Raw genomic sequence first — 14,685 nt, forward strand, 5'->3', positions numbered from 1 at the left:
CAGTTTTGCAAGTATTGCTTTTGTAGTCATTTGTCTTTTTAAACAGTGTCTCTCGATTTTGGTATTCCCTTTCACTTACCTAGTTCTAACACACCAGTATATACAGTTACCAATGTACTCAGATAAAATACAGTGATAGTGCAGGTACAACCACAGGAAGGGGATACAAGAGCATCATCAACAATAGAAGCTACGGTTTCACATGGCATGTTGAAAGTAATTACAACAGTGATCTATCACTCATTTTCATAACATGGAGTTCATTTCACATAGCATAAACTTATGTATTCATAGGGACATGGTTATTAGGCTCTTGTGATCCTCTGCTGTGACTATCCTGAACCGGTCCTAATTATTCCCTATGAGGAAGACCATAGAGTCCATGTTTCTTTGGGTCTCCTTATATATCACCCTGCACCAAAATCAATCCCAAATGGATCAAAGACCTCAAAATTAAAACAGATACCCTGAAAACACTAAAAGAAGGAGTAGGAGAAACACTTGGGCTCCTTGGCACAGGATAGAACTTCCTCAACAAAGACCCAGAAATGCTACAAATCAAAGAAAGGATAGAGAAATGGGACTGCATCAAACTGCAGAGCTTCTGCAGGGCAAAGGACATAGCCTGCAAGATAAACAGAAAGCCCACAGATTGGGAGAAGATCTTTACTGGCCATTCAACGGACAAAGGGCTCATATCTAAAATATATGCAGAACTAAAAAAATCAAATTTCTCCAAAACAAAACCGCAAAGAACCAACAGCCTCCTCAACAAGTGGGCTAAAGACTTACAAAGAGACTTCTCTGATGAGGAAATGAGAATGTCTAAGAGACATATGAAAAAGTGCTCTACATCACTGGCCATAAAAGAAATGCAAATAAAAACAACATTGAGATTCCATCTCACCCTATTAAGAATGTCCTATATCAACAAAGCTAACAATAACAAATGTTGGAGGGGATGTGGCCAAAAGGGAACCCTACTTCATTGTTGGTGGGAATGTAAACTGGTTCAGCCACTCTGGCAAGTGGTATAGAGATTCCTCAGAAAGCTAAACATAGAGCTACCCTATGACCCAGCAGCCCCACTTTTCGGCATCTACCCAAAAGACCACAAACAAGAACATACTGAAGCCACCAGCACAACAATGTTCATTGCAGCACAATTTGTCATAGCTAGAATCTGGAACCAACCCAGATGCCCCTCAGTAGAAGAATGGATCAGGAAAATGTGGTACATATACACAATGGAATTTTATGCCTCTATCAGAAAGAATGGCATTGCCCCATTTGTAAGAAAATGGAAGAAGTTGGAAAAAATTATACTAAGTGAAGTAAGCCAGTCCCAAAGATACATACAATTTTGATTCTATTAAAATATACAGTTTCATTAGAGAGAATTCTTGAAATTTCAGAGTAATCTGCTTTTCTAAAGGCTCAAATGACTGGCAACTATAGCAAACTTTTCAGGAGGAAATCAGTATATCTGAAGATACTATAAAAGTAAAGTTGGCTAACAGAATAATAGTAGATATAATTTTACGGCTTTATCAACACATAATTTGTATGATATAATGTATCCGTTTTAAGAGTCTAAAATCATTTCTGATAGTTTGTGGTGATACCATTAGTACAGTAAAATTTTAGACCAATTTTATCACTGAAAAATATTTACCAAATGTGTCTATGCAGTCAATCTATTCTCCTCACCTGGCCCCATACAACCAGTAATCTGATTTCTTTCACTGTAAGCTTTTTTTCTAGACTCTTTACAAAGCTGCAAATGTATAGCTCATAGTCTTGTATGTAGATTTTTTTTCTTTGCCATGGAACACAATTCTGTGATTGGTGACAAAGGGTAAAGTCCCTCCACTTCAAGCAGTCACAGTACAGCACCTGTGTTTTCAACTCGAGAACATGCCTGCAAAACCTCTGCCTTTGCTCACTTCACCAGTGCCAGGAACAATGATGTTAAGGATTGTGAGTTTGGTTGTACTTGAGTATATCTTCATGCCTGCAAGTTGATGACACCCATAGGTGGTTTAAATCACATTCAGATAAGATGTCAGCATGATGAAAAATAGTAGATCTAAAGAATATCTCTGCTGCCACAGACATATTGATTCAACAATGATACACAGATCAATTTTTTTTGTGAGCAATACAGAAATTAATTGAGAAGTGTGTGCATCCCCAGGCAAGCACAGAATCAGCTACACTGAAACCAGTGGGGGATACAGATGCATTCTTTGCCTGGCTCTTATTTAAAAACATTACCATACAATCAGGAGAAGACCTTTGTTCTCAGATTTTCCCTATAGGGAATGAAGAAAATAAATAATAATACATCTAGTTTATTGGTTTTTGTATTTTTAAGTTGCCAGAGACACTAAGAATTGAAAGGATAGCAAAACATACATTTTTAAACTAGACTACTTGAAGAAAGGATACTTACATAAAATAAATAAATACATAAAATACATAAATACTTTCATAAAATACATAAATGAACCGAACAACTCATAAGGGGGAAAAGGAAAGGGGAGGGGGAGAGGGGAATGAGGGAGGAGGTAACAAACAGTACAAGAAATGTATCCAATGCCTAGCATATGAAACTGTAACCTCTCTGTACATCAGTTTGACAGTAAAAATTTAAAAAAAAAACTAGACTACTTGAATAAAGAAAGGATACTTACATAAAATAAAGTCAGAAATCAAAAGAAAGTTTACAACTTTACAAAAACAGTCACAGAAGACTCTACTATGAATGATTACACAAATGATGACAAATTGGATAGCCTACAGAAAACCTTTCCCAAGCATGCCTACTGTGTCTTATTTTGAGATCCAATTATTGTCAAGTTGACACCGAAACACATTGACATCAACACTAACATGCCATCCCTGACGCCCAAAAGGCTCATGTCTATCAGTTTCAAATGTACTAGGCCTGGAGCTAAGAAACAATCTACTCACTTAGATTTTCTTTCATTGCTGGGATAAAAGATGTGTATTATCAATTGATCAGTTCATGACCTTGAGGTTGACATTTTATGTTCAAACCATAGATCACTGAAATAATGATTTACCTCACTTGGGAACAGAGCAATGGGGCCAGGTGACCATGGATTATCTCCTAATCTCACACCAGGAGACAAACTAAAGCTTCCTTTTCAATTGTTTTTCTCAAGTATTTATAGAAAAAAAAAACTTGATTAAATACACTTGTAAATGTGTGTGTGTGTGTGTGTGTGTGTGTGTGTGTGTGTGTGTATGGGAATTATAAAGATACATCCCATGAAGACTTGATGCCTAACAGAAATAAAACTGCAGTGCATAGGAGAGTAGACATTATTTTTTCTGAGTAGTTTGCAGACTTGCTTTTAAGTCTGTCACTATAATCTCTAAATCAATTACCAATAATATTCTTCAGTTGGTGTAACACCTGTGATTTCCTGTTTGTTAAAGAAAAAGAGGCTTGTGGGGCAGTGGCTGCTGCTTTAGGAGGCGGTCCTAATAGGCCCGCCTCTTCTCCAGCCCTGGGGCTGGTGGCTGTTAGCTCTGCCTGCAACCTCAGGGTCAGGAACGGGAAAGGCCAGCTCTAACCAGCCCTGCCTCCCACCTCAGACCGCATCGGGGGAGGAACCCAGAGGCATTCATGGGGGACTTGAAGACCGCCCATAGAGGAAGTCCCATGATGTCACCTGTGAAGGACAGCCTGATCAGCGTATCACAGTGTCTAGCTAGCCACTCCAAATCCCTCCCCTTCCTGCTCCTCATCACTGCTATATAAACCCCACCCTGAACTTAAAGCCTTTGGATGTTTGCGAATGACTCCCTGAAAGCGCCTGTGTGTCCTGAGTCCTGATTTGAACATAAGTAGGCTGGGGTTGGCGTTTTTCATGGCTTACACATTTTCTCGGTTTCTACCCCACAGGGGCACGCCCTCACGTCTCTCCTCTGGGTAAGGAGAAGTGCACTGGGCCCAGAGCCCCGACAGAGGCTGACTTAGTTTATAATACTAGTTACTCCAACAGTATAATAATATTTGGAAGCCTTCAGCAATGGATAGAAAATTGGGATAAAATGGAAAATTGAAAGTGAGGCTATACTCTTTAACAAATGGTGCTGGCAAAACTGGTTCAACACCTGCAACAAACTAAAACTAGATCCTTATATATCACCCCACAACAAAATCAATTCCAAATGGATTAAAGACCTCGAAATAAAAACAGATATCCTTAAAACACTTCAAGAAGGAGTAGGAGAAACACTTAGGCTCCTTGGCACAGGATGCAACTTCCTTAATAAAGGTCCAGAAATGCTACAAATCAAAGAAAGGTTGGACAAATGGGATTGCATCAAACTGCAGAGCTTCTGCAGGACAAAGGACATAGCTTTCAAGACAAACAGAAAGCCCACAGATTGGGAAAAGATCTTCACCAGCTATACAATGGACAAAGGCCTCATATCTAAAATATATGCAGAACTAAAAAAATTAAATTCCTTCAAAACAAAACCTCAAAGAACCAACAGCCCCCTCAACAAGTAGGCTAAAGACTTAAAAAGAGCCTTCTCTGATGAGGAAATGAGAATGGCCAAGAGATATATGAAAAAGTGCTCTACATCACTGACCATAAAAGAAATGAAAATAAAAACAACATTGAGATTCCATCTCACCCCAGTTAAGAATGTCCTTTATGTTAAAACTAACAATGACAAATGTTGGAGGGGATGTGGCCAAAAGGGAACCCTACTTCATTGTTGGTGGGAATGTAAACTGGTTCAGCCACTGTGGCAAGCAGTATGTAGATTCCTCACAAGGCTAAATATAGAACTCCTCTATGACCCAGCAACCCCACTTTTGGGCATCTACCCAAAAGACCACAAACAAGAATACACTAAAGTCAGCATCACAACAATGTTCATAGCAGCAGAATTTGTCATAGCTAGAATATGGCACCAACCCAGATGCCCCTCAGTAGACAAATGGATCAGGAAAATGTGGTACATATACACAATGAAATTTTATGACTCCATCAGAAAGAATGACATTGCCCCATTTGTAAGGAAATGGAAGAACTTGGAAAAAATTATACTAAGTGAAGTGAGCCAGACCCAAAGAAACATGGACTCTATGGTTTCCCTCATAGGGAATAATTAGCATAGTTTTAAGTTAATCACAGCAGAGGATCACAAGAGCCAAATAGCTATTCCCTTATGAACACATAATATGATGCTAAGTGATATGAACTCCATGTTATGGAACTGTGTGTTATATCAGTGTTGTAATTACTTTCAACATGCCATGTGAAACCGTAGCTTCTATTGTTGATGATCCTCTTGTATCCCCTTCCTATGGTTTGTTGATGATTCTCTTGTATTCCTTTCCTGTGCTTGTCCCTGTGCTCTCACCGCATCTCATCTGAGTACCTTGGATACTGTATGTACTGGTATTAGAACTAGGGAAGTGAATATCAAAATTGAGAGACAAAGGATAAAAAGAGAAATGACTCCAAAAGCAATACTTGTGAAACCATTTGGTGTAAACCAACTGAACAACTCATGGGGGGAGAGGGAAAGAGTGAGGGAGAGGAGGGTATGAGGGAGGAGGTAACAAATAGTATAAGAAGTATACCCATGGCCTAATGTATTAAACTGTAAAAAAAAAAATTAAAAAAAAGAAAGTGATCCCTAAGTAATCCCTAGTTCATTTCCTAAGGTTGTCACAAGCTGTATACAATAAAGAAAACTTGCAGAAAAATTTCATTTATAAATATATACACAAGATTTTTAAATGTAGGAAGTGAATCCATATTGTGTAAAAAGTATAATATGAACAAGGTAGTTTCAGGAATTTTAAAGATGCTTTAATTTTGAGTTCTTAATATATCTTCTCTAATAAAATAAAAGAAATCATGGTCATTTTAACAGATGTGAAAAACAATGTTAAGATTTTATAACACTTCATGATAGAAATCTTAACATTTGAAGTCAAAAACTTCCTTAAACAAATAAAGATGAGGTATTAAAAATTAAGGGATATTACCTGTATAGTAAAACTCAATCTTCCCTTTTGAGATCAGGAATGATCCAAAAGTACCTGATGCCATTACTTCTCTTCAAAGAAAGTAGATCTTATTTTCAATTCATGAAGAGAAATAAAAAGAATTAATAAAAAGTTTATGAAGCAGAAATGGAAGAGGAAGTAATGACTGAGAGTTGATTGGGTAAGAAAGGAAATGGTGGTTGAAAAATACAAAAATTTTCTCAATATAAATCATTTCTAATTCTTAATTTTTAAGACATAAATTTTGATTCATTATTCAATAATTTGTATTTTTGTTAATATGGTGTTTGGTGTATGACATTAATAATTTCACTTTTATATGTAAATAAGAATAAAATTCTATTTTTTGAGATTAACCTGGAGATCACATGGCTACAATACATCCATGATGATGTTCATTTATGGCTCAGTTAAGAATAAATATATTAATTCAACAAAATATTATCCAAGTAAATTTTCTAAAAGTTAGGAAAACATGAAGTAATATATTTTAAAATCTGAAGGAAAATTACAGCCATGATTGGAAAGCTATTCTTTATAATTAAAAAAGTACAAAATCTGTTCATAATAAGTAAAGCAAGAGAATGAATGACACTAAATCAGCACATCAGAAGCTAAAACACATGGAAGCATCTTCTTTCAGAAGTAATCCTACATGTGAAAGAGAAAGGTAACCAAAACCATAAGAATTCTGCAGAGAATAAATTGTCCTAGAAGAGATGGACGTATATGGATTACAAAATAATCAAAGAATTAGTATATACATTACAATGATAACTTGAATTGCTAATGATCTCAAATTTGCAATTAAAAGAAAATGTCTGACAGGTTGGGCTGGAAACAAAATCCAAGTATTTGGTGCCTGCAAGAAATTCATCTCTCTGGGAAATGTAATAAGATTTTCAAGCAAAAGGCGTACATAAACAAATTAGTTGTATCTGAGAAAGCATACTTGAAGACCAAATTTGTCAGATGACATAAATATTCAGAGACAATGATGCATAAAGAGACTATGACAATTATTGACATATATTCTGTAAATGTCAGTGGCCCCAACATAACAAAACAAACACTAGTAGACAGAAAAGCACTGATAGACTCCAACAACACAATAGTGGGAGACTTCAGTACTCCCATCTCATCACTAGGTCATTAAGATAAAAATCCAATCATGAAGCTTCAGAATTATACATCACAGTAGAGCAAACATTATAGGAAACAACACAGAAATTATTCTTTCAAGCTATAAAATGACCAAAGCATTCAATATCTAAATATAATGAAATATTTCCTATGATCATGTATATTTACTACTATAGTGTAATTTCAAGAAGACTCCAGTTTTCTTTTTAAATATTAGTAACTGGCACTGGTAAGTTGATTTTTTTATTTGTGCCAATACTGAGGTTTGAACTTAGAGCAAGGGCACTGTCTTTGAGCATTTTACTCGACTAGTGCACTACAAGTTGAGCCACAGCTCCACTATTTGGAGATAAGAATCTTTGGGACTTTCCTGTCCCTGCTGGCTTCAAGTGAGGGTTCTCAGATCTCAGCCTCCTGAGTAGCTTGATTACTGATCTTTTAAGTGCCAGACTTTGTGTTCAAATACTTTAGCTAGTATTTTATGAATCTTAAAATATTCACCACAAATCTTTGTATTTAATGGTATTATTCTCATGATGTATGCCTTTTATAAATGAAAGAATAGAGACAGAATATTTGTCAATTAGTCATGATTTCTTGTGCAGCCAACAACATGTGCATCTCATTGTAAAGATTATGGAACACATCACTGTATTTATCCATCATTTGTAATTGAGCTTTCTGCTCCTCTGGATCAGGTCACCATCCTGGTTTTGTCTGTTATAAGTTCAGAGAATGAAGGGAAGTAAATGTAGGTACTAATGAATTCACAATGCAGGTTTCCATCAATAAAATATGCATTTTTTTCTTATAATAGGATATTGACTGTTCTCCTTTGGAGAACCCAGGACTTGGAATCCTAGCAAGGTAAAAGATAGAGGATGGTGTTAGCTGAGTGCTAAGGAATAAAAATACACAAAGTAAATTTCAGTGAGAACCATTGCCAGAATCATCTTACTTTAATGATTTGATATCGGCAAGATAGAAAAAGAGGGTGTAGACTGTAATCAAGTTGGTTTAGTGCCAGGAAAGAGAAGAAATCTTAAGTCCATGCCAAAGTTGACTCACGTCTCATAATTATTGTGTAAACATTGTTTTCATTTGAAAAAAATGTGACTTCATTAAAAAAATCCCTATGGAATTCCTAATAAGTTCTACTGAGTATTGCATAAAAATTACATTCGTATTTACAATTAGAGAAGTTTTTCAATTCCCAGTCTATTTCAAACTTCTAATAAGGCCTCTAGTGGAGACTGTTAAATTCACCACGACATTTTCAACAGAGGTTGTTAGCATTCTCCGTATGTCTGCAGTAAATAGGTCAATGAATTGCGAGCCAATTACTAACCTATGGATTTTTTTTCATAAGTTAATGGAAGTCTCAGAATATTTGTCATAATAGCTTTTCTGAAAGAGGTAGGATTCTTCTCTGCTTCCTTTCATAATGAAGTGAGACAAGAGCTTTTCAGTCCTTGGTATCTATCAGATTTGTGGAAGTTTTTGGTTTATATCCACAGATGACATCTAAGTAAAAATTAGAGAATAGTCTAATAATATCTTGAGAGAATAAGTAATACAAAAACAATTATAATTTTAACTTCATTAATGTAAGCCTTAATCTCATCCCATTTTCAATTTTGCAGAAAATTTTAACAAGTAAAGGATGCATAAATGACTTTACAATGTTTAAACAAAATAAAAGCTAGACACAAGCCAGGAAATTAGGGCTTATAATAATAATGGAAACAGTTATAAATAAGAATAGCAAAGTTTTTGCTTCAAGTACAGAACAGAAAGAAATCCAACCACAATAATTTGCAGTTTGACACAGACTCAGAGAACTGTAGCAGGAAAATGGAATGTAAGTGTGGTAGTTTGGCTTCTATACAGTTTCTGTACATTGCAAGGTCTTAACAGTACAAACTAGTTAACTCTGGACCCTGGAAATGGTAAAACAAAAATATTACTTGGGCCCTTGTGGGCAGGGAACAATCCAGTGATGATTCCACTTCCCAGGAAGATGGTATTTCAGCAACTTAATCTGCAAAGGAATTATAAAGCTCTTGAGGAGTTGAGGCACTAGAGTTGTTTGTCCTCTAAAGCAGTATTCTCAACATACAAAATTACTCTATGACCCTGCAATTCCATTCCCATCTCTTCTGTCAAATAACTTAAGTACAATTTTTACATAGCATACAAAGAATATATGAATTTAATGATGGCATCTGCTCACTCCTGGCCATTTACGCAGATGACCACAAACAAACAAAGCCATATTAAAGCTACAGCACTACTATGTCCCTTGCAGCACCATTTACCATATCTATAATATGTTAACAACCCAGATGTCCCTCAGTAGATGAATGAATCAAGAAAATAGAGTGACTTCTGCCATGGCATTTTTCTTATGAGTGAGTGCTTTGACTTAACTCCAACCTTGTCATATAGAGGGAAGCAGTGAGTGGGATAGGCATATGCCTCTCTGGTTTCCCTCATAGGGAATAGTTAGCACAGGTTTAGTTTAGTCATAGCAGAAGATCACAATAGCCCAATAGCTATGCCCTTATTAACACATAAGATGATGCTAAGTGAAATGAACTCCATGGTATGGAAATAAGTGTTATATTGTTGTTGTGATTATTTTCAACATGCTCATGTGAAAGTCCCCTTTTTTTCTTTTCTTTTTCTCTCATATTCCCTTCCTGTGGTTTTAACCCTGCAATCACAGTATCTGATCTTAGTACCCTAGATACTGTATTAGAACTAGGTAAGGGAAAGGTAATACCAAATCAAGAGACAAAGGATAAAAAGACAAATGATTCCAAAAGCAATACTTACAAAACCATTTGGTATAAACCAACTGAACAACTCAAGAGGGGGAAGGGGAAAGGGAGGCGAGGGAGGGGGGAGGTGGGGGAAGGTAACAAGTTGAACAAGAAATGTACTCGCTGCCTTACATATGAAACTGTAACCCCCCCCCCCCCCATAACTCACTTTGACAATAAAGGGGAACAAAAGAACCAAACAATTTTGCCTCCCTTCTGTAATCCTACCTACTCAAGAGGCTCAGATCTGAGCATCATAATTTGTCACCAGCCTGGAAAGAAATGTCTTTGAGGTTCTAAATCTCCAATTAAGCACCAAAAATTTGAAGTAGAGCTATATCTCAAGTGGTAGAGCGGCAGCCTTAGCGAAGAAAGCTAAGGTACACCATCAGTGTCCTGAGTTCAAGCCCCAGTACCAGCACAAAAAAAAGCAATAAAATAAAAACATCAAAAAATGAGCGTTCTTGTGGATTAAAAATTCTAAAGTCTAGCTCTGTAATATTAACACTCATCCACTGACTTTCTCCTTATCTAGGCTCCGAATCCTATTTAAAGGAGTGAGTGTTTTTAGAATATATTCTCTAAATAAATTTATGATTCATTATTAAGCTCCTAAGGAAAACAAAAACCATCTATTAGGACCTTTTACTTACCAACCTTTTCCTCATTGAAGATTTATCAAATAGAGATGTTCAAAGGAAGAGGTTTCTATAAATATTCTGTGACCTTTCATATAATCCAAGCATTCAATAATTTTTAAATTTTATATTCATTATATTTTCTGATTACATAAAATTCTTTATTGCTCAAATAAGAAAATGTTTTCTATATAAATCATATAACAATAGATCAAAAGTAATTATATGTATTTCTACTGCTAGAAAGCTATTGCTCCTTTTTACCTTCTTTCCTACTAATCTTTTCATTCATATATACTTAAATTATATAAACTTTTACTTAGATCACATAACTTAAATATTAGTTAGAAGATGAAATGAGATATTAGCTATTTCGGAGGCATTTAAAAAACTCATTGAATCTTTTGTTGGAAAGAGAGATAAAACTTATTCTTGAGTCTTAAAGATTTATTGTTATGGGCATGTTGCTGCTCAGCTATAATGTAAGGAACAGAAACTAACTACAGGAACAATTTTCCAGTACTCTTCAGCATAAAGAGATTTCAGAGTGGCTAGATTGCCCTCTAGCTACTGGAATTTCCAAAGGATTAAAAAAAATTCCGGACCACTGTAATGTGTACTAGCTCCTAAACAACCTAACTCCCTTTTTTTCTTGTCCATTTTGAAAAGTTTATAGATTCTGAAATATAGATGAGTTAAGAAATACTCATTTTCTAAGATTAATTGATAACATTGCAGACATATCTCCATGACATTTTGTCCCTCCTATCTCTGTCAAATTACATAAGTAAGTTTGCTCACCTTTCCACTCTCCATTGGGCCAAATATTTTGTTTTGTTTTGTTTTGTTTATTTATTGGGGTTAGGGGAGTGTGGGCAAGAAATGGTTAAAAAGAAAAAAAAAGAGCTTTCTGCTTTAAGGAGTTTTCCCAGAGAGAGGATTCATTTTCATTACACATGAACATGGATGGACACTTTCCTCTGGTTTTCATAACAATTTGAATTAAAGGTAACAGGCATAATATATGTCTTACTGAAATCTAGTACATTCATTGGCCAAATCAGTGTTCTTTATGTTCTTATTAATGCATGAAAGGAACTGGCAGTTTGGCTTCAAGAACAAATGAAAAGCAATCAGAAATCTAACTAGTCTTTGATCGGTGTCCAGAGTAATTACTGAAGAATTATTTTGCAGTAATGGCTTTCAATATTTAAGTATCCAGTGAAATTATGATTAAGACTGTTGATTCTAAGAACTAAGAGAGTTAGAGAAGAATTTTGTTTAAATGCCAAGTTCAGAATAAAATATCAATAATCTCCACCTCACCTTGCAATATCCATAAATAAAGTAGACATAGGGGATACAAATTATATAAATGTTAAATAAAAAGTGCACTCAGAATGGAGAAGTATTTTTCATTCAATTTGTCACTTATTCTAGTTCAATGAAACATTCATAAGGAAAATAACCACTTAATATCTGTCTTAAGACAGAGTAAGTCTAGTTACATTGTTGCTTTCAGAACTTCCTCAAAACATAACAGTAACTATTGATAAACTTCCCTGGTTTAAACTTAGCCATTTATCTTGAAACACATTACTTCTTAAGATGAACATCTATATCATGCCTTGAAAAGCCAAAGCAGAAAGTAAAATCAGACAGCCAGAAACTTCATTAACACATCTAGACAGAGGTTTGCTTGTATGTTTTGGTATCCAAAACCTTTTTGCCACACATTGCACAGATGCCCTTTTTGTAGGCACAGCCCTGGCAATAATGAGAACCTGGTTGGGGTACAGAACTCTTACAAATTCTGCAAGTGGAGAATTTGTTCTTTCCATATGGATCAAATCTTGCTTTCTTTGAAGTCAAAGCTTTATTTTCATTCAGTTTTCTTCCACCACTTTCTGTGGTATTCCTTGCACCATCCTTCCATGTATCAGGAGTGATGACAGTACCAAGTTTCTTTTCACATTTTCACACACCATCCTTCCGCCCACAGTTTCCCCCTCAGCAACAGAAGCAGCGGCAGCAGCTTGAAAACATCAACACTATGGCCAAAGAAAAATTCCTCTTCCGGCTACGCCATCGCACTTCCGGCCTCTTGGCCACCGGCTCCTGCCTATCCTCCCAAATATTTCTTTTATAAAGATTTTTATTATCTTGAATGGCCAAGAGACATATGAAAAAGTGCTCTACATCACTGGCCATAAAGGAAATGCAAATCAAAACAACATTGAGATTCCATCTCACCCCAGTAAGAATGTCATATATCAAGAAAACTAACAATAACAGTTGTTGGAGGGGATGTGGCCAAAAGGGAACCCTACTTCATTGTTGGTGGGAATGTAAACTGGTTCAGCCACTCTGGCGAGCAGTATGGAGATTCCTCAGAAGGCTAAATGTAGAACTCCCCTATGACCCAGCAACCCCACTTTTGGGTATTTATCCAAAAAACTAAAAACAAAATCAAAGTAAAGCCACCAGCACAACAATGTTCATTGCAGTGCAATTTGTCATAGCGAGAACCTGGAACCAACCCAGATGCCCCTCCGTAGATGAATGGATCAGGAAAATGTGGTACATATACACAATGGAATTTTATGCCTCTATCAGAAAGAATGACATTGCCCCATTTGTAAGGAAATGGAAGGACTTGGAAAAAATTATACTAATGATTGTTATATCAGAGTTGAAACTACTTTCAACATCCCATGTGTATCTGTAGTTTCTACTATTGATGATGTTCGTGTATCACCTTCTTGTGATTGTATCTACACTATCTCTGTAATCTTATCTGAGTGTATGGGAAACAGTGTGTACTGGTATTAGAATTAGGAAAGTGAAAGGGAATACCAAAATTGAGAGGCAAAGGGTAAAATAAGAGAAACAACAACAAAAGCAATACTTGCAAAACTGTTTGGTGTAAGTGAACTGAACACCTCAGGGGGGGAAAGGGGGAGGGGAGAGGGGGATATGAGGGACAAGGTAACAAACAGTACAAGAAATGTATCCAATGCCTAACGTGTGAAACTGTAACCTCTCTGTACATCAGTTTTATAATAAAAACTTAAAAAAAGATTTTTATTATCTTTAAATAGTTGTACAATGGAGTTGTCATTAACGGGAGTAGTTTATAAATACAGTGCATCTTGATCAATGGCACCCATTTCAACACATTCCTTTCCTCACTTCTCTGAATTTTTAAGTTATGTGTTAATTTGTTTTTGCCATTTAGCAAAGCAGTTTATGTATACAATGCATCGCGATCTGTGTCATCACTTCAACATCTTCAAGCCCTTTCAACCTTCCCCTTTCATTGTGTGTGTGTGTGTGTGTGTCCCCTTAATCTTGGTTATGTTTGAAAAATTGCTGCTACACTTACACTTTCCCTTTTAAAGTTTTTCTAGTGGTATTATCTCTTGGATTTTAACTGAACCTCTGGCCTCTGATTTGCAAATCTATTCCCTGAAAAATATTCTCTCCATATGTACATCAATTTAGTTATAAATTTCCTTGGGTCATAGCTTGTTAGACTATTTTCATATCCAGTTGTCTTTTGCAGGAATAATGTTGAGCAGAGATGGCAAGCTGAAACAAGTTATGTAAATAACAGTTTAGTAACTACTATTTTAGAAATTTAGAATTAGCTTTATTTCCACATATTCTCAAATTATGAAATGGTGTAAATTCTCAGATTCTGTATATTCTTAATTGTAAATCATATATGCTAAACAGAACAGTAGAGGGATTTTTGTGCATTTCTTGTTATATGTACATCTGTGTATAACCATGTGTGTTTGAATGCTCTGATTATTATTGGCTGTGACATAGAACAGAGGGGAAAATATTTGACTACTTTAAAATTTCAATCAACATATTTACTTAAGCACATGGACTCTCATCAAAATCAATGGAGATGTAGTTTTAAAAAGTTTAAATTTATGATTGATTTTTAAATGGAGTTTTAAAATAACACATGTCCTCCAAAAGTTATCTTGTAACATAA

The 14,685-nt window shown here is 35.7% G+C and overlaps 1 protein-coding gene across 1 annotated transcript; it reads right to left on the reverse strand.

Moving 5' to 3' along the window:
• Positions 1-11,536: 11,536 nt before the first annotated feature.
• LOC125351050 (cysteine-rich PDZ-binding protein-like) lies at positions 11,537-12,650 on the reverse strand (the record flags this gene model as incomplete). The annotated part of the gene is made up of 1 exon (XM_048345798.1): positions 11,537-12,650. A coding segment is annotated over one exon (291 nt), but the record flags the coding sequence as incomplete, so codon positions are not given.
• Between the last annotated feature and the right edge of the window lie 2,035 nt (positions 12,651-14,685).

The sequence above is a fragment of the Perognathus longimembris genome, chromosome 5 (assembly GCF_023159225.1).
Source record: "Perognathus longimembris pacificus isolate PPM17 chromosome 5, ASM2315922v1, whole genome shotgun sequence".
Taxonomy (NCBI): Eukaryota; Metazoa; Chordata; class Mammalia; order Rodentia; family Heteromyidae; genus Perognathus; species Perognathus longimembris.